This window comes from Anarhichas minor, unplaced genomic scaffold (genome assembly GCF_050575085.1).
Source record: "Anarhichas minor isolate MPS153535 unplaced genomic scaffold, ASM5057508v1 ptg000028l, whole genome shotgun sequence".
Lineage (NCBI taxonomy): Eukaryota > Metazoa > Chordata > Actinopteri > Perciformes > Anarhichadidae > Anarhichas > Anarhichas minor.
The window spans coordinates 1,910,220-1,931,018 of record NW_027466474.1 but is presented as its reverse complement, the minus strand read 5'-3'; the positions used below and the strand labels follow the sequence as shown (position 1 = coordinate 1,931,018).

At 42.0% G+C, this 20,799-nt stretch overlaps 2 protein-coding genes across 2 annotated transcripts; both read right to left on the bottom strand.

The window, feature by feature from the left end:
* Nucleotides 1-789: 789 nt before the first annotated feature.
* Nucleotides 790-4,919, bottom strand: LOC142963168 (transmembrane emp24 domain-containing protein 11). Its single transcript, XM_076103884.1, has 5 exons — nt 4,790-4,919; nt 2,013-2,104; nt 1,511-1,636; nt 1,208-1,354; nt 790-939 (listed from the first exon to the last, which is right to left on the bottom strand). The coding sequence occupies exons 1-5, from the start codon at nt 4,917-4,919 to the stop codon at nt 790-792; spliced, it is 645 nt and encodes a 214-aa protein (XP_075959999.1).
* Nucleotides 4,920-7,381: 2,462 nt separating this feature from the next.
* Nucleotides 7,382-12,454, bottom strand: spon2b (spondin 2b, extracellular matrix protein). Its single transcript, XM_076103628.1, has 5 exons — nt 12,220-12,454; nt 11,714-11,937; nt 10,414-10,605; nt 10,098-10,284; nt 7,382-7,560 (listed from the first exon to the last, which is right to left on the bottom strand). Exons 1-5 carry the CDS (start codon nt 12,452-12,454, stop codon nt 7,382-7,384), a joined length of 1,017 nt encoding a protein of 338 aa, XP_075959743.1.
* Between the last annotated feature and the right edge of the window lie 8,345 nt (nt 12,455-20,799).

The window sequence follows — 20,799 nt, the reverse complement described above, 5'->3', positions numbered from 1 at the left end:
CGTTTGTCTGATGTAACTGTCTGTCTAGCTGGATTAAATATCTCCACTATATTTAACTATATTTACCAGAACTTTAGGCAGTCAGTGCTGGCTGAGCTAAAATAACGTTATCATCTATCTAGCTAACTGGGTAGCTAGCTAATTTACATATCTCTAAACTACGAGGTTAACTGCTATCTGTGGTAGACAAAGTATTGAATAATCTATTAAAACTTTGACAAGGAACTGAGCCAAATCAATAAAATAAATTGACTAACTAAATGTTTTTATTACTTATCTGTTTTTAAAATGTGTCAATAAAAGGCTAATAAGGCTAATAATCACAAAACATTTAGTCAAATGACTTTTATTATTTTCACATAGTACCCAGTGTTGGTGTGTGTTCTGTCTTGATAAACATTGTACATATTTGCTTATTGTGGGGGCTCAAACAGCTAAGCTATATTTATAAATGTTTGTGTGTAAAGTATAAACAGTTGTGTGTTGATGTCAGTCCTAAACAAGCTTACCGTTAACTCCAGCATAATGCAGTCTGGTTTTAAGAGCAACAGAGTTCAAGAATAGAAGAAACAGTTTATAAGAACCCTTTAGAAATGTTGTAGTTTTTGGCAATATTGTACAGATCATACACACAAAAAAACATTTTAAAAGCAGTGTTGGTGTACTCAGTTTTGAATCCTACATGCTATTAGATTTTAAAGTGTTTAAAGGCATGCAGTCTACAGTATATACACTGATACAGGTATGGACATGTTATCAGGCTAAGAGCTGATAGGTCAGAGGTCATCATCAGACGAGCTTCTTGGCGATGAAGAAGTCTTTGAGTCGTTTCATCTGCCAGAAACCAACCGACAGCAGAACAGAGGTCTGCACCACGGCCCACCATAGCACTTTACTGTTGGTGTCCTCACTGATCTGACGAAACACCTCCTCTTTCTCCTGAAGGAAAGGAAGGAATATACAACACGTATGACGTATGACTTACCCAAATGCAGGCTGAAAGGTAATCCTCGTTAGCACTGACATGGTAAATATAAAAAACGAACACTGTTAACTAGCTTTCTATCATTTCCGGATACTGTTGTTTTAATAACAGCAGGTACCACACTGCTTCTACCCTTTCCTCTGAGCTCCGTCTTGTGCAATGTACTCACACGTACTGTCATATCATGGGATTTGCAGACGCGACAGTGAAGTACTGATTTACCCTCTGGTACTCCTGTTGGCTGGAGATGTACATCATCTGATCTATGAGGTGTTTGAGGCTGTTCTCCAGAATCTCCATGTTGTTTTTGGTCTTGTCGGGTTTGGGGTCAATCGAGTGCTCTCCCATCTGAACGTCCAAATGTAGCTTCTGTGCAGCACGATGGAGGAAAATAAGGGGTTATTTAAAAAAATAAATCTCAGGTTTGTCTTCACAGTAATCCACAGACTTGACTGTATGTGTTGCTGCATGTTTCCCTCTGTTTTAAATACATTTGTTTGTATTGTTTGTGTCCGTAGGTCTCACCAGTCTCTCTGCAGCAAAGACAGCAAACCTTGTGGAGTTGCTCTGGAAGCAAAGGTAGTGCTGACCAGAGGCGTGAGCTGTGAAGGTGAATTTACCAAATTTACCGTAGCGTTTGGACATCAGCACCTAGAGAGCAGGAAAGACTCTGTTAGGGCAATGTTTCCTCATCTATGGCTCAACAACATTACAAGTACTGTACTAAAGTACAATTTAGAGTATTTTAATTTTGTGCTACTTTATACTTCTACTCCACAACACTTCAGACGATAATATTGTACTTTTTACTGCATTATTATTTTTTTTTAAATATTTAAAGTACATTTATTTATTTTAACATTCAAACCGTGCAGTACTGATCTTTAGTAACACTGTGAAATGCATGTCATCCTTGTTTGGGTTTGAATGGAGAACCCAGCCAGTACGTGTTGTAGTGTACCATCACACACACACACACACACACACATCCTGGCTTGATGATAAACTTCTCCAGTGAGTGCAGTACCTCAGTGTTCGGGTCTCTGACTGTCACAGTGATGCCGAAGTGAGGGGAGTGAGAGAACGCCTTCAGATCCCAAGGCTCCAACAAGAAATACCCTGAAGGTGAAGCACAGGCTCACATGAGTGCATTCACATACACAGTCTCACACAGTAGTAGTCAACGTCATTATGTGACGACCCCTCCCCTCCACTAGGGGTCTGGGTCCTGTTTCCTGTCAGTTTCTCTCTCAGGATGTTAATCGGCCACTGATGAGTGACACCTGAGCCTGATGTGGTGATGGCTAGATAAACCACATCTGGAACAGGAACAGGACCTCCTCTCCTGCTGCTTCATTCATTTGATTGTTTAGTTTGGTTATTTGTTCATTAAATAAACGTCTATTTATTACTTTTATCACTCGTCTTGTCTCCCTGATGTTGCAGCCTTGGAGCCAGGTCACGTAACAATTATGAAAGAAACATGAGTCAGAAGGCGTAGATTAAGCATGAAGAGGGAAAAATTAACTTAGTAGCCAGGTGCACCTCGTTTGGTGATGAGAGGTTTCAGTCTGGTAGTTTGGGAGACATGGACGAGTGTGGTGAGTTGGCTGTTTTCCTGTGTTTGGTAATTGTGAGCAGCTGTAGTGATCAGTGCTCCTGAGGAGTGTTTGTATCACTGAGCATGTGATATGCTGGTGATTTTTGTAGAACAGAGTTTGGGTGGTCCTGTATACACGGTGAGTAAATTGCTGCTGGTCTGTCCCTGTTAGGTTGAAGAGCGGATTCCCTTTGGAGTTCGTTGGGGGGGGTTTGATAGTGTGGTGATGAAAGTGGTTGGATCAGTTGTCTCGGGGGCACGTCCGAGGCTGCAGGTAGGCGGCCAGTTCATGGTTGCTTTACCGGGCCTGCGGGTTTTAGTGCGTAAGTACCCACCACAAGTAGCACCTGAAGACTAGTGGGGGAGCATACTTAGTTTCTGGATAGGCAGTCAGAGGGATGGAGCTGCAATGATGTTTGCTGTGTATGGGCTGCTCTTACTGTTGGTGTGTTAGTTCAATTCTGTATGGATCAGTTTGGGTTTTGTGTTCGGGCAGTCGAAGTTTGTTTCCTCTCTTATGGCTTCTGTGGAGGAGTTATTGGAGCGCTGTTGGGTTTCAGGTTTGAGTTGGATGCTGTTCTTAGGCTTGAAGTGTTTGCTGGTCCTGGCTTTACTGAGGGAAACTCATTTCTGGTGTTTCCTGCTAACTGCATGTTTTGTATTCTGGTTTTTGTGATCATGTTCTTGAGGTTTCTTGGTAATTCTTGACTATAATGAGAGCATTGCACAGCCTGTTGGGTGTCTGGGTATTGGACCCACTTACCTTGCAGGTGTTTAACCTGAAGACTACTGCTGCACAGAGTGCGGTAGGTAAAAATGTTTAATAGGTTAAGCAACTTGGTAAAGGAGGGATGTGGTGAGCTGTTCTTCGTTGTTAGCTTGGCCTGTGTTACCATCGGGAACATAAGCGCTACAGTTCATGCCTTGATTGGTGTGAGCCGAGTTGTAGTTGGGTTGCCTCTTTGCATTGTGCGTCTGCGGACGATTTAGTTGGCTAGTGAGCCTTTTTCAGAGGAACCTTTTGGATACTACGGATTAGCGCTTATGGTACTTTGGTTCTGTGATTTTGTTTTGGGCATTATTTCTGGCTCAGCATTAAAATCGCCTGAAACCATGCGGTTGGCCTGTTGTTGGATCTCCTCAAGCCAACATGTCAACATTCTCCATCTCATTGATAAACTCTTTAACTTTGCCATCAAAATGTTGCGCGATGGATCGTAGGGATGATCGTACGAAGTTCATGTCGACGGCCTTTGATATCCAAGGGAATCCGATGCTCGTTGCTCCGCTTACGTTGAGGTGGAGATAAATGTGCGTACTTTCCCTTACGGCTCACGTAACCCATATGTTACGACTAAACAAACAAGCAATCAAATGAATGAAGCAGCAGGAGAGTCAGAGAGGAGGTCCTGTTCCTGGTTCAGATGTGGTTTATCTAGCCATCACCACATCAGGCTCAGGTGTCGCTCATCAGTGGCCGATTAACATCCTGAAAGAGAAACTGACAGGAAACAGGACCCAGACCCCTAGTGGAAGGGGGGGGTCGTCACACCCCCCCCCCCCCCTCCATAAAAACGGTGTTCCCACCAGGAATACCGACAAACAGATCTCAAATTTACAGATTTCATATTTACAGATTTGTTCACTAAATAAATGTCTATTTATTCATTTTATCACTCGTCTTGTCTCCCTGATGTTGCAGCCTTGGAGCCAGGTCACGTAACAATTATGAAAGAAACATGAGTAAGAAGGAGTAGATTAAGCATGAAGAGGGAAAAATGAGCTTTCATATTGGGCTTTACTTTAAAATTCATAATATTTACTGTGTACACACAATGTAATATTTAATATAATATATTCCATGACATGTTACTGTTAGAACAAATGTCACCCAAGTGAACAAACGCTCTTATTTCTCTCTTATTGTAGGAAACATTAAATACTTTTGAGTGCAATCAGTGGTGTGTACAATGAATGGAATACTCTTTACATTATCACAAAGACGCTACATCATTACATAAAATGGCTTTTGCACTCGCTGAAGTAAGAGACACGACAGCATGGAGGTACATATAACGTAAATGTGTGATTCAACGATCATGTGGCAATTCACAATACAGTTTTCCAAATCTCACTCAACAGTCATCATCTCTGTAGAGATTGTAAACGACACTCGGGAGGAATATTCCCTCTCCAGGACTCACCGGTGACCAGCATGTCTTCAGGAATCTCCTCGATGATGCACTTTTCCTCCTGCTCTCCGAGGTCAAAATACATGGCGGCTGCCAGCATCAGGTAACACTGGAGGAGAAAGCCAATGCCTCGCAAACCCATTTTCAGTGAACAATGAGCTATTCAATTACAATACATGTGACGGTGACCCGATGTTTGGCTTGTGGTCCAAGTTGACTTTTAGTTGTTTTTTTGTAAATCTGCAAATTCTAACTAAAGATTGAGGTGTTTTTCATCGACTATAGCCGAACAGACATTTCCAATAGCATGAAGTGGAAGGCTATGAGGGGAACAGTTTGAGTGTGGGAAACTCACAGGTGCTGCTTTGTGTGACGAGACATTCTGGTCGACTTGTGACTGGGTAAACCGGGAGCCAATAGCAAAGCTGCAAAAGATAGCGATTGATTGGGACTGAATACTTGCTACAGATAATCCAACAGTGTGCTCATAATACACCAAGATGGAAGTAGAACTAGCATTGTGACCCTTCAAACAGTACTTTTTGTCCTTTAAACTTTGGTGTTAACCTTTTTAAGCAGTACGGATTACCAGTGTCACATTGTCTGTCACTACAGTACGAGAGAGAGTTCAGATGTCTTTGGAAATTGTAATCCAAACCATTACATAGACCAGTTGCCATATGCAAACCCTAGATGAGGTCACTTTCAGAGTAAACCCCCGCACACAGAATAAATCCGTCTCCTTTTTAGCATCTGCAAAAGTTGTTATTCCTCAAAGTCAGCAAATAATCAGTTTTCCTTCTCCTCCCACACTTCAGTAGTTTTGCAGAAAGTGTGAATACTAACTCAACATGTTTAATATACCTGCCATTGAAATGGTAGAATCAGTTCTAAACTGCAGTGGCTTTATATGGTGTCTCTCTTGTTATACTACTATCATTAATATTCTGCAATAGTGCTACCTATCAGTTAGTTCTTACAGTATGTCCCTTCCCCATTTTGAAAACTATTTGAACAGATTTCTTCCTGTGGAAAGAGTATTGATCTTCTTGTGTTTATAATAAACATTATTGTGGCGGGGACACAGTAGCTATTTTTTCTCCTTTTTCATGTATCCTGAGCATACCAAAACAAGCTCCTAGAAACCCTTTTGGTATTTGTTTTGTATACACGCCATAATGTATTCTTCATCATGTAGTACTGTATACTTGGCGTATACTTCACCTCCCTCAGACTTAAGCTGATGAAACTAATGTTAAGGAAAGACTCCTGTTTCTCATTTAAAACGGAAGGAGCTCCCTTTTGCGGCAGATGTTTATTTTCTTATTGCTGTTGAATCGGTCGTCTGCAGTACGCGTTCTATGTTGCTCGGTGGGAAGGGGCGAGGTGTTGTCGTTGTCCTGCCAAGAAACCTTTTCTGAAAAAAAGATGTCACCTTACGTGTAAGTGGTGGTCTGTTCCGGCTATTAAATGGGACTCCCACCTCCATAGTGGGATGTGCTGCACTGGATGTCACAGCAGGAAGTACACTGTGAAATTTCATGCCTCCTGAGCTAAATCAACATTTGGTGAACTGTTTTAAATAGTTGGTGAGTGCAATCATCCACTTTATGGCCAACACCTCATCAGGAGGAATCCTAGCCAACAGCGGGGCTCGAACCCCCGGGTCCTCCAGTTAATAGCATTGCTCTCTACATTTAATTTGATCCTGCAGCCCCAGTGGTAGTAGCCCGAACGTGTTGTTCAGATGTAGAGGTCTAACATTGCACTGAGCAGAGGCACTAGAGAAGGATTTCAGTCCATGTGGTTTTACTCTTAGTTGCGATTGTGATGTGAAGGCAATAAGACTCCCAACTGTACACGATGTCCTATATTTCTTCAGAAATACCCAATGAGGTCACAATATCTTAAGATATATTTACACTTTATTGATCATACAGAAAATAATACATACATTTTTGTGTACATCTTTTGCATTTTTTTTTTTTTTTTTTTTACAAAAAACTACTATTATAACATAAAGGCCTACAAATTATTACGTTGAGATTTGATATACTGTACACTACAGGTTAAAATCCTGTCAATAAATATATTCTTTGTCTTTAGAAAAACCACCACAGCGTCTCTGTGAACTTTATGTTTTGAATGCGGGGAGGACCGAACATTCATTTCTGCTGACTCTTGTAATCCACCGTGTCTGTGATCTTCAGAAATCTCCAATTAAAACCAAGTTATAATGTGAAATGAGTTTTCGGTTTATAGCTATGTTTAAAGCAGCATTGTTCAATCACCAGACAGTTTAGATAATCTGCCAAAACTAAATTGGTGTCTAATAGCTGTTGTGCCAAACTACACTGCTCTAGTGCTGTCAGATGTATCAATGGGACGTGAGGATGAGACCTTTTCTGCAGTTAAACAGTCAGACAATCATCTCCACAGATAATAATGGCGTCCTCTTCATCATACTTATGCCTCGTGCGCATACGCCGCAGACCTTCTTCTGTTGTTTCTCCGTCTTCGTCCTTTCCTCCCCTTCCTGGATTTCCTCTCTTTCTTCTCTCTCCTCATCTTCCTCTCTTTCTTCTTCCTCCTTTCCTGGCCTAGTCATAAACAGTTGTCCGAAGAGCACTTCCTGTCTTCCTCCAGCAGGGGGCAAGCTATTCCGCTGTTGGCTGAGTGCATGACGACGTAGCGTGTGCGGTGCTGCACGCCCGAGTCTCCACACTTGCTTTTGCACAAGCCCCAAGGAGACCACACTGACACCTCGCAGTCCAGAGGGGTATCTGCAGGGAGAAGGGGGGGGGGGGGGGTTATAATCACACTGACATATACGCTTGCTTCGTCATTTTTGCAGCTCTGTAGCTCTTGCAAATGGGCGTCTTTCCTAATTTTTCATTATGCAGTATTTCTTTTTTGGATTTTCATGGGTTTGAATGGAAAGGAGAGGAATTAGTCATGAGAGGGAAAATCACTTTTGTCCTTATAAGGTGTATAAATGAATGAAATGAATTACAGTAAATGGTGGCATGCTGCGTGTGCAGCTCTTTATGAACCCACAGGTTCTTGGCAGTGGTTTGTTGCTGCTGGCTACTTATATCATTGAAGTCTTATGTTACATAATCCTTGTTTTTTTTTTGCTCTTCCTCCAACATTGTGAACTTGCGGGGCTACCTTGTCGAGAGCTTCCGCACAGCTGATATGTATCACAGACTTAGTTGAGCGTTAAAGAGTAGAAAAACAGAAGGACGGACGGCGGTGCGGAAGCGACATTGATGGACGGGCGGACGGAGGGATGGAACAAGCAAGTCAAATCTCCCTTCACTCTGTGTGTCCACCGAGGACGGAGGTGACACTATGCTGTAAGAAGCAAAAGGGATTCATCTTTTTCTTTGTATTTAACAGATACAGTCTGGAGCAGGTGTTTTATAACCTGCAATGAAAGTTGTTGCTCAAGCCCCGGGGAGGAGGCATGAGAGGGAGGGAGGGAGGGAGGAAAGGATAAACAGACGGAGGAGTTAGGATGGAGCATTGGGATCAAGGCAGGAAACCCCAACAGAGTCCTGGCCCCTCGCTCTGTTTGTTGATGTGTAGTCAGGGGAACGGACTTGTATCCTGGGATGCTGAGTCAAACCTTTAAAGTCAGGGTGACATTAAAGGTACTGTCTGCTCTGCTGGCAGGTCAACACGCTATCGGTTTCCTTTTTTCCCAGTCAAGTCATCTGCTTAGAGTTTCTGTGGTTAGTTATGTTTTTATAAAAGCTTATTTTCTTCGCTCCTTGGAGAGCATCAGTCACACTGACAGCTTGTTTGACTCGACTGCATTGTTGGCTTTCCCTCTAGTTTGACACACTCTTCATCTTCATTTTTCCAAGCCTTCAATTCTTACCTGCAGTTGGGCTTTTTCTTTTACTGTTACCACTAATCTGTACAACAGAGTCTTAAATGTTAACAGTGTGGGAACCAACATTAAACAAACCCAGCTTCACCTTATGGATCCAGATCTTGTAAAAACATACGTGTCTGCATCCTATTTTGAGTCACGACCACAACCTTTCGGTGCAGAATTTTATAGGTCATCATTCTTCTTTAAATGCGTCATTAGAGTTTTCCACTGGATGCCAGATGTACCTCTGGCCCTTTCTGATGCCCTGCTCCCACTTGGCTTCTCTGGTTTCTGGTTGCAAGTTATTGAGTTTGTGTGTGTGGCCTGTAATGGTTCCTAAATGCTTTCATTTGAGTCAACAAAAGACTAAGACCCAAGCTCCTAGCATTGTGTGAAATCCTACATCTCTTAACTTTCAGCTTATGTTTAGATATGTTAATTTTTTTTATATGTATATTACTCAATCAGAGCAAGTAGAATGGAGAGAGGCAGATATATTACCTGCAAAATATTCATAGTTGAGTGAGTTTTACTATTGGATATTTTGGCCTGTTACCTTGTGGTGTTTTCTAGTAGACAAACAGTATTATGTTTATATTCCGTGTATCTTTGAGGACGAATGCTAGCTTGTAGCCTTTTCTGGCGCATTGTTACAATCTGAACAATACTGTCATCCACTGTTCATCGGTCAAATAGTTTGAATCTCGGCGGCAGGGATTTGTAGAACATCGCCTGCCTTTTTGGCAAGTGTGCACTTTGTGCCCATGCAAAATAAAAATAAATGGTGACCAACTCTTAAAAACATTGTTCCATAGAGCTGCTAGCGGCCAAAGACTCCACAGGATATCTTCAATTCTCAGGATGAAATGTAAGAGAAACTTTAGTGTGAACACTGGTACATTTAAAGATATTACATGTTTTGTTCTAAGGCTGTGCAGCCCTCTCATTCATTTCAATGGAGCCATTGAGGGAGCCAACGTAGTGGACTCTGGCAAACAGGGTTTTCCGACAAAAAAGTTGAACCCGATACAACTTTTCCTGCCATGCGACATCATCTGACAAAACGTTGCATTGGCCAATCACACACATCCAATTATGTAATGTAAACATTTCTATTGTTTAACTTGAGACTGTCCTAACAATAGCTAACGTTGTTGCTGTCGTGATAACTTCCCAGAGCTGTAGAGTCCTGTCTATTACTACTGTTCTAAACTGCAGTGTTTCGGTATCTCTTACGCCTTTTAAACACATTCATCTGCTACTTAACAACACACCTCCATCATAGTAAGCATAATAACAGCACCTTTCAGTTTTTTTTTCTTTTGCCGGTTGTGATCAGTCATTTATAGCTCTGATAATTGTCGTCATGCAAGTGCCTTATAATCATCAACATCCCACATTTTAGCCGGTGCGAGTGTCTTTGCTGCTCAGACTTACTTATGAGTGTGTCCTCAATCTCGTTCCCTGTTGGCAGTTGTTTGGACTGGGTGGGCTCCACAGGTAGGCTGATGATCTGATTGGTCTTCTTTATCTTAGTCAGCATTACCTTTGCGATGGGCGGCAGGTGCTTCAGGCGGGGGTAGTAAAAGGAGTTGGCAGGGTGCCTGGGGAAGGAAGAAGTGATCTATGGAGGGGGAACGGACAAGGTTTTATCAAGCAACATTAGGTTCATGTGTCTGTTCATACGATTAGTGATTTTTTTTTTTGGCTTTGGATTCGTGGGTGTTGCACGTCTTGGCTCAGGCTGACCCACCTGTGTGATTTTGTCCTGTGGGATGGTCTCGAAGTTGGGAGAAGAGAAGGTGAACCCGCTGTCGGTTCCTGCGTCGTATGGGAAAAGCTCCAGCGACACGTTGTCTTTCCAGTGGTCGCCGTCACACAGGTCAATGCTCTCCGCGCCCACAAACCAGTCCGGGCTTGGAACGAGGCGCACGATAAACGACAGCTGCAGATAAAGAGGAGGAAGTAGACCGCGAGGAGGGAGATAGAGCATAGGGGGGAGAGAAAAAAGAGAGGGGGAGGGAAATGAGGTGGTGGGACGGAGTGAGAGATGGGAAAGACATTGGTGGGAAAGAGAATAGAAGAAGGTTGTTATTCTACGTCACCATATATGATTTGGTCTGAGTGTTTGTCATTGGGTAACTGGACAGTGGGTTAGAGCCACAAAGGAGGAAATAGTTTTTTTGAGTTGAAATTGTATTCAGTAGAAATTACAATTAGAAATGAAAGCTAAAATGCACATGCCTCATGTTTATCAATGTATACCCTGAATGTATCTCAATTAATTAAAAATTTACAACTGACACTGACTCATGTGACATCACTTGAGGCACTTAATCAGACTATGTGTAGCCCCCTCTGGAGCTGCAAAATACTTTAAGCAGCTTTTCACACATGATGTGTATAGTTCCCCTTTATATCAACCATATTTGATATGTATATCAAATTTCTTTCACTGTGTTATAACGCGTTCAAGCATATATCATCATACTTAGATTCGTAGGCCAATAACTCAACGACCTCCCTGCACCTGCTGTTATTTAAGCGCCAGAGTACAGATTCTGTTTCCAAATGGCCTTTTTTCATTTCTCTCACCTCGACGACACACACTCGTACACTCGCTCTGTCTCGTCTCTTTTCCAAGCCTAACATTGTGGTCAGACGTGTCCCCGATTTAATGACCTACCAAGAGGCTCATCAGTAGGAAGATTAACCGCCAAATCCTGCAGAGTTTTACATAATTCGTAGAGACATAAATTACGCTCGCTACATTTCGGAAGCTCTTTAGGGTGCAGCACATGGAAAGAACAGTCTGGAGCTGTCGTAACATTTACCGTTTTGCTGCTTCAACCTACTTTAAGAACAGCACATACGGCTCTTTCTCATAATCGAATGCTTTTTATGATTTACTTTTGCCAGTAGTGTGGCCCTCTCACCTCGGCTGAGGAAAGCATCTCGCCACCTTGTTATACATGCTGACCTACACGGAAGGCCTCTTAATATACTTGATGCCCTGACCCAGACTGAAGGAAACCAGGTGTTAGCAGACTTACATAAGAGTGCCTGGCGAAGACCTCAAACTCGGTGTTCGTCTGGCCTGTGCCTCTCACAACAGCGGGAGCGGAGAGGACCCCATAAACACTCTGGATGCGTTCGCCGGCCGCTTCGACTTCCTTCATGAGCGTCCAGGCCTCGCCTTTCTCTGCAAACTCCCTCACTCCGTTGCTGGCGAAGCCATTACGCTGCCACATGTGGTAGTCAGAGCTGTGGGTCACACCTAAAAGCGGAGAGAGAGAGAGAGAGAGAGAGGGAAATGATGTTCGTGGCATTTAATGGGAAGAAACATTTATTAGTATGCTTTTTTTTTTTTAACAAATAGGAGACATCTTTTGCCATTGACTACCTGTGTTCTGACCAATCAGGACATTCTTCTGTATTTACTATATATTTCTCTGTATGTAGTTTTCTACATTAGCTACCTGTTCATACTGTTCCACGTCTGCTGCCAACACTGTGACTAATGAGAATACAGTATAAAACCAGCTCGCTGTGCACGTACCAATGATGTTTGACCACTGTGCAGGGGGACGGTAGACCGGGTACTGTTTAGGGAAAGCTGCATGGGTCCACTTGCCAGAAAACGTCAGCTTGTACTGGGCTGTTTCTGAGGCTGTGCACATGGGGCCGTCAGTAGGAACAGGCATTGAATGAATGCTTTGGCCCAGTGTCAGCATCACGACGATCAGGTGGTAGACTGCTTCGGAGATGGCGAGGATGTTCCTTGTGGTGTCCATGATGATGAAGTCTGATTTGGGGGAGGATGAAGAATCTGAAGGATGCAAGGGAGGACAAGGAAGGGAGAAAAGGCAGTAATGTTTAGTGTAATCGCCATGTATTACACACTTTTCCATGCTTTCTGCTCTTCTGTTGGCCTGATTCAGGGTCTACCAGCTGTTAACATAAACATCTTTATTCTGAGGAATTACCTTACTAAATGCATTTAAAAGCTTTGCACTCCGTTACCGTTTGCCCCATTCATTTTGACGTCTATACTTACAGTTGTCCTTCCACTGTGAGATCTGGTACGTGACGAGAACTGGTGAAAGGGCGAAGCGTCTGGCTGCAGCATCAGTTTTGAATTTTAACAAGTGGGGCATGTGAGTCAGAGGGGAAACTTCTCGATTAAACCTCAACTGTTTTTTCCACTGTTTAGACTTGTAAACGCACTTAAGCAGTTTAGGATTGGCAGATGGCAATCTTGCATCAATTAGGACACAAGTAAGGAAAGTTTGGTGTTTGTTGTGTCCATAGTTACAGTCTGGTGAGCTCTTGAAGAATAAAGCTGTGTCAGCAAACTTTCCTAACTTTGGATACCTCATCAGATCTTCCTCATCCTGCAACCTCCCTGAACTCTGACTAGTCTTCTCTCAAGTTCCTCTCTTTTAACAGTATGATTAAAAAGTCTTTCATGAATATGTTTGGACAGTCTCTGATTAATGAAGCGCTAAATGTTCCCCATTGGGACATTCAGTGTCAATGAAGCACGTCATTTGCTTTTAAACGGTATATACATGAACAGCATGCACATAGTGTGAAATGCAGTTTGCTTAATCAAGTAGACCACTTAATATTAACTTAATTTGCTTAATGCATGCTAAAACAATGTGTAGACTTGCTAATCTCACAAAGAGTCCCTCTTAATTTAATCATTTTTAATAAATGAAAGTGGGTGCTATTGCAGTTAAAATATTGTCATAGAAGTAGAGCAGGATGTATTTAAAACACTCGGTATTTGTATAAAATATTTTGCATCCACACTACCGTGTCATATTTTTGCTTAAGTCATCCAAATTAGTTTTTGCTCAAGTATGATTGCATGCGATTCCCCCGTTACAGAAATAATTTCCTGTAAATTACACATGCATACTTGGTATCCCTCTATAACACAGCTGACATTTCCTTTGATCTAAGCATCTCTGTGCAGTCATGTGGCGACAGGATGAAGACGCGCTGTAGAAGCTACTCACTGACTTTGCTCAGGGTTCCGGATGAATGGAGGGTTGCAGCAGATGAGTGGAGAGGAGGGCTGGAGGTGAGGAGGAGAGGAGAGTGGTGGATATGGCTGTCGAGAGAAGGGACTGCGAGCCTCCAAGTCCTCTTTCGCCTTTTTATGTCTTCCAGGAGGAAGACCTCCTTTCTCCCTTTTTCTTCCCCCTCCTTCCCCTTCTTGCTCCACTCCCCTCTTTACATTTCTGTCGGTACGTTCTATCAGCTTGTCAGTGACTTCCCTGCCCCCTTCTTGCCCTTTGACTTTGGTTCTGCCTCCTCCACTCTCCTCCTCCTCGCTCTTGTAGTCTTTTTAGCCCACTGACTGGCTAATGTGTTCAGCAGTTCTAGATGCACTGCCAGTGGTCCTGTGCAGCTCCGTGGGTAGAGTGTCATTTCACAGTATGATACTGTAGGTCTCTATACCTACATATATGGCTAATGAGGCTTATAATGTATTATTTCTAGAATTATCTAAACTTCTCTTGGTCAGGTTTTTGAATTGCAGCTGAGCTACAAGATCCAATCATGTTTTCTACCACACAGGCAGCAGTTCACTTCTTTTAGTCATTATTTTGTTAAAACTGTACAAACATACATTTACCATTTAATACAATTAGCTGTAATGAATTATTATTTTCCATATTGACTGATTTGCTGATTATTTCTCTGATTTAAAAAATTCATTTATTTATCTAACATAAGAAAAGATGCCTCCCAGAGCCTGAAGTGACGTCTTAAATTTCTTATTTTGTCCGACCAACAGTCTGAAATCCAACGCTTTTCAATTTACAATGATATAAAATAGAGGAAAGTAGCAAAAATGAATGTGCAAGTAGTTACAGATGCATTTTCTCTTGATTTAATTAAATTGACTAATCGTTCTATATCTAAATGCAGTTGCAGGAACTAATTATTTGAAATCTCTTTAGTGGTGATGCAATGGACACTCAATGAGCATTGTGAAATGATTGACATTGTTGATATTGTGAAAGCATGAATGTGACTTTGCTCTGTTGTTGCATTACAAAGGCTGCATGTCCGCTGCTGACTGCACAGTGACATTAAAGCTTCAGGATGTTCAGGCAGGTGTATTTTTACTAAAAGCTCTTAACTTTGTACAGCTGTAGCCACAACAAAGTGTCAAACCTCACCTTTATATTCAAAGCAATGCCCATAGTAATGCACTCAGTTGTGCATTCTATTCACACCACATAATCAACAGATTATGATCTTTTTTGCTGTAATGTTTTGCGTTCCTTAGACATTTTCCACAAATAAACACAAGAAGTACTTTAAAGAAAGTCATGAAAACAAACATCGCTACAAACATGAAGTGTTTGTGCTCACATGTGCGTTATATAACTCTGAGGCCTGACATGAACAGACGATGCAGTGTCTCTGGAGTGTTTTACAGCGTGTGATTTGTGACTAACACACCTACAGGCAGCCACGATAACAGCTGCTGTTTTCTCACAGATCCTGTGTTGTGTTTCTTTAATCTCTCAGCCAGGTTAGAGGGTATCTGTGTGTGTGTGTGTGTGTGTCTTTAGAGGCCGGGGGTGTGGTGCTTGACCCACTGAACCTGGAGGTGGCAGACAACACTCCACACGGTCACGTGCAAACACAATATGTGCCACCATACTGCATCGGCCCACATCTAATGATTTCCATCTGGTCACGTTTCTTACAAACACAAACTAACACACACACAGACCAGTTTCCCGAAGTCCACCTCTCTCAATTTCCAGGATTTACTGTTTAGAGTCCAGTCTGCTCTCAGTCGGTGACATTAAAGTCTCACCGCACTTAACTCTCACCGCCCTCGTAAAGTTGAGGGAACGAAGCAGCGCGAGCCATGAAGCTGAAACGGGTGGTTTTCAGTTTTGGTCCCTGGGACTCTGGAGTATTGCTGGCTCAATTTATGAGGTGGATTCTCTGGTATCATCGCGGTAGAAGGCAGCAGGGTGTCACGTTCACTAGAAAAAACGTCCTTTATATTCCCGTGTCTGCAGACATCCACACTGCTGCTGTGTCCTGTATCAAGACCCTCAGTCCCAACCAAGTCCAGGTCTGTTGTTCTGACCCTTGACTTGTCACACAGGGATCAATCAGCTTCTTATGAGTGGTGGTAGTCGTAGTAGGTATCTTAGTAACATTGAGATGGGTCGACCTGCTAGTAGACAAAACAATCCCCGCTCAAGATCCAGCTTCACACTGAGGGGCAGAGTCACAAAGAACGGATTACAGCTGCTGATGGCACCATGAATCACTTGGAATCACTTGTAACCGCTATCTGCCCCGTCTCGTGCTAATGATACTACAGCACAAACACATCCATAGTTACTTCATTATTGCCTCTTCTGTGGCGATGCGTAACTTCTGTGACGTGAACGTTTGCTTTTTCTTTTCAGCATATGACTGTAAACGTAAAGGCAGGTCTTGATTTAGGAACGCGCTGGCGCCGGTCTGAGATGACGGCGTGTTTGTGTAGGAAAATGAGCAGTCGTATGTTGTTTGGAAGGAAGCTGTAAAACCTGGGAGGAGGGTCTAAGAGAATATACGTGAGGAAACGCCACGCGGGCCTCTGGCCAAAGAGGTGAGTCTGGTACTTGTCTGCTGCAACTGCAGTAGGAGTTGAGGATGTGGGTACATATTGTGGTGGGGAGCTGGGAGTACTGTCGGCATCCTGTGTGTGTGTGTGTGTGTGTGTGTATATATATGTATATATTTCAGTGGTAATAACGATGATGTGTGGATTGAGTAGATCTCAATATGCTATAACTCTACATCTGGCTGTCAAACTGGCTTCATGGCGGCTGTGTTCATCTGGGACCGAATGCTTCTTTAATGATACATAAAGGTTTTATCTCATTGAAGCATTAAGAAATCAGACGTTTATCGTCATCACAATGTGGAAATTCTAATTGACAAAACTCATTGGCACGCCTGTAACCAATATCTCACACATACTGATGTTTGCTTTGGTCGATTAACATTTAATTTAACCTATAAGCAAGCGTCCTGAGTAACCTGTACTTCCTGCTGTTAATCCTGTTAAGGCAGTGAAAGGGTTAGAGACCATATGAACTGAGCACTGAAGTGTCAGAATTGGAGAGATGACCTTTTGCAGAATGAAAGGTTTTGTAGAATGCTGATCATTGTGTGTGTGTTTTTTTTTTACACAATTCAAAACTTGAACAATACTTTTCCTTGGCTGCACAGACTAACCTCACTGGTGTTTCATATCAATAAAGGTTGTGAAACGGATTCAAATCCTTTTTATATGCAGGCACCAACTTTCATTGCCAAGAAATATTATCCCAAAAACTGGTTTACAAGCTGGAATTTACTTTGTCGCCAAGTAACATCATTGAACTTTTTAACAGAAACTGGAAGTGAAGCTGAACACATTGATTTCAGTGACCGGGTGAATATGAGGATGCTAAAAGGCCGCCGTATGTCAACCGTGTGTCCACCCAATGGACCTAAAAACCCTGTAAACAAAACAACAGGGTTCGTTGCTGTTGGGATAATGGCCGGCGTGGCTATGGCGACAGAATGTGAGGTCATTGTTTTGAGACTTTGGCTTCGTGTAAGAGCGGTTTAGCACAACTGATTACCGTGGATCTGGAAACAATGATAAACACACATGCACACGTGGACATAAAAAGAGGTTTAGTCATGTGCATTAAAACACACATCCACTCAGCTAACGGCAGACTAGTGTTCTACCTGATGATGTTTTATGGTCTCATTTAGCCACTTGTTAGCAAACGCCTTTTTTAAGAGAAGTATTTTATGTTGTGGAACAAAACCAACCAAGAACTCCTTCAAAAAACCCGATGACTTTTAGACGAGGGAACCGTAAGAGCAAAACTGCTAACTCATTTCCGGGTTTTCGGATGAATTAGTCACTTTCTCCTTGTCTCTCTTACTTTCCCCTCATACCCAAACACACACAGACACACCTGGTCTTATTCAACCCTTTTCACACTGTTCGCTCCCCTAACTTCCACTGAGCGTTTCCCCGGGGTCTTGTTAGAGCAATAATCATCCCTGCTTTCCGGGAATAATTTCCTCCGCTGTGTGGGAGCAATCTGTGTGCATTCTCTTGCACATTTCTGGATAAATTGTGTGTGTCCTCTAATGGAAGCTGCAGTTCAGAGCAGGAATCTGGCCAGTGGTGATATTGTAGATATCCATGCAGCACATGGCTGGGTCTGGTTTTTGGCCGGAGCTTTACTCGTATTTATGCTAGTAGGGCTGCCTCTTGAAAGTTGAATCGTCTGTCGGTGACCCCTCAGTCAGCTAGAAATTCTTCAAGTAGAGCTGTCGCCTTTTTTTTTTTAGAGGCTATATCTATGAAGAACTTTGTGCTATTGTAAACAGTTTTGTGCTTTATTAAACAATTCATTCACATGGTTGTAGATATGAATAGTGATGACGCGGCATAAAACTCCGATCAGCCGGGGTCTGATTTCAGGGCGTTCTTCTGTTTCATGACGTAGATTATTCCCAAACAGTGGACTCTATCGCCGTTTTGAGCAATTTTAAACTATGAAATTAAGATTTTTATACATTTGGTAAGAAATGTCAATATTAACACCAGCATTGATGTGTTTCATCATAGTACAGTCATATGATTTAGTTAATAGCTTAAGAAATCTTTAATCTTTACTATAGTTGAATCTTTGTTTCAAAAAGCCAAATCTTATTTGAATTCTTCAGATTCGGGTACAGCCTTGTATACTAGTATATACTAGGTTATACTAGTATAACCTTTCTGTGATTGCTGTTGGACTTCTTTGTTCAATGTTGAATTCATATTTTGTACTTTCACTGTAAATATACCGTTTATTTCACCTATTTACGCCTTAATATTGTCTACTTTTAGTGTTGGTTGCACATGATTTCAATCACACAAACTCTGTGACTTGCCTCAACCCTGTGACGATACAGTATGTGAGTCCTACTGTTTGACTCCCCAGAAGCAGACTGCTGGTATTGTAACCGACTTTGTGGAACTTTTATGCCATCAATCATCAAAAACCACCGTAGTCCGACAGGCCGATATTAGATGATCGAGACCAAAGCGGTTTATATCTGAGAATTATGCATGAAGCGCTCTGGTCCAGGGTATTAGGTGACCACAGAGTATTAAAACACAACGCATATAAATTGAACTTTAGGGAAATAACAGCTGCTGACGCTGCTGTTCTCGCTCCCTCTCAGTCGTTGTTGTGTCTTTCACTGGGATTTGTTTGCAGTTGGCACCTGGATTACATTGTTCAGTTGGAGAAGAAAGCCTTTTTAAAAAGCTGCACAAAGCACATTTGCACATGGGGAACTCTAATGGCAGAGAGGGGTCATGTGGAGGAGAGAGGCCAAGACCTAATGGTGGTGAGTGAGCCATCACTGTTTAGTTTTGAGTGGTCACAACCTTTGCCAGATTTCACTTTGGGAAATAAGCTACTGGAGCAGAAAGGCTAACAGTTAGCCCATTTTCCTTATGTTTTAAGACTTTTTGGTAGGTTTTTCTTTGCCTTCTTAGAGATCTTGAGCTGGGTCAGGAAGTTTTGCTAGTGGGGCCTGTAAAGCTCATTGAACCATTGTGATTGTTTTTAAGGGGTGTCCCAATTCATCAAGTCCGGCGTTTGGCTTTCGATTTTAAGGTTTCAATTCGATTTGCTGGTTAAGCAATGTTTCTGCGTATGTCATTCGAGTCTTGATTTGTAAAGATCAACAGCATTGGTTTTATGCCCTTACAACTGTCATTTATTTACATTGTCAAATTATTCTTGCTACATGGTATCATGGTGTAATATATGCGGCATGTTTTTGGGGAAACGTAACCCACTAAGGCCATATGGTCAAATTTAAATAATGCATGTATAATGTAATAACAAGAAGTTATTTGACCGGTCAATTGGGAAGAAACACAAAAACAAAAAGAAGAGCCACTAGATGAATGAAGGGTAGAAACGGCGTGAGATTCCTCTCCTGCAAAAAGCCACCAGATTCTGGTCTTTCAAAGGTAAAAATCAAAAGCTCATCGATTTTCAATTCAAATGTTTTGGCAATATAAGTAAATTAAAGTTAATATGCAGCAAGGGCTTTCAAAAGTCTGACGCTGCACCCCTCTTAGATAAAACTGCATCAGCGGAGTCCTAACAACGGTGCCCAAATGCTTTGTGAGGTGAGAAATGGATGTATAATGTTGCTTTGGATTCAGTGAGTTTCGACGTGGGCTACAACTTGAGCCGCGTTTCTAACTTGTATTTGTTTACATCTTGAAAAATTGGCACCATTAAAAGTATACAGAATTAGCTGTTAGCAGTTCATGTTAGCAGTGTTTTAATGGATGTACAGACAACTATCACTGGATTACTGAAGACTTAAAAACACGATGATTCGTAGATCTGGAGTTAAAGGCGCGTCTGTTTTCTACTATTTCTAAGCGTATTTATCTGTCGTGATGGACATCGGAAATAATCATTTTCTCAGGAAGTGTAAATCAATGAAATACTTGGATGGGAGATGCCTCCGTATCTCCAGCACCTATGCAGCAATTTGATCCACCTTTCAACTTCTTCTCATTAGTGAAAATCAAATCCTGAAGCGGTATGTCTACCCACACATTGGTTATAACCTGTGAGAAAGAGCATCAGCTTAATGTTTATAATGGTAGCCAGTTACACTTCCAGGAGGAACACCATACTTCTGTGTTTAGTATGTTTTTTGTTAGAAATGCTTGCTAAAGAAAATGCATTGAATTATCTTCAAATAATCTATAAAATATCTTTAACTGTAGCCTTTTTCTTTAAAGACAATACATAAGTGGAGAGTCCTATCGTTACTATCCTGGATTTATATATTTGTATTACTTTTATTTCAGTTTTTATGCCCTGTATGTGTCCTTGTCCTTGTCACCTGCTTAAAATGTTTTGAAATAGGGAGTCAGATTTTTTTTTTTTATTGCCGTTCCTTCGGTTCTGTGTCTTCATATTCTTGAGTCTTTATTTATTTTTCTCCGTCTGACTGCATTTCAATATTGTACCCCCTGCTGTCTTTGTCTCTCTCTCCTCATCCA

Coding starts and splice junctions, on each gene's coding strand:
- LOC142963168 (XM_076103884.1), bottom strand. CDS start 4,919: ATGGGTTTGCGAGGCATTGGCTTTCTCCTCCAGTGTTACCTGATGCTG. Junction 1,355..1,510: donor TCTTTGCTGCAGAGAGACTG/GTGAGACCTACG, acceptor CGTGCTGCACAG/AAGCTACATTTGGACGTTCA. Junction 940..1,207: donor GCCAACAGGAGTACCAGAGG/GTAAATCAGTAC, acceptor CCTTTCCTTCAG/GAGAAAGAGGAGGTGTTTCG.
- spon2b (XM_076103628.1), bottom strand. CDS start 12,454: ATGGACACCACAAGGAACATCCTCGCCATCTCCGAAGCAGTCTACCAC. Junction 10,606..11,713: donor TCTTCGCCAGGCACTCTTAT/GTAAGTCTGCTA, acceptor CTTTATCTGCAG/CTGTCGTTTATCGTGCGCCT. Junction 7,561..10,097: donor GATTGAGGACACACTCATAA/GTAAGTCTGAGC, acceptor TTCTCCCTGCAG/ATACCCCTCTGGACTGCGAG.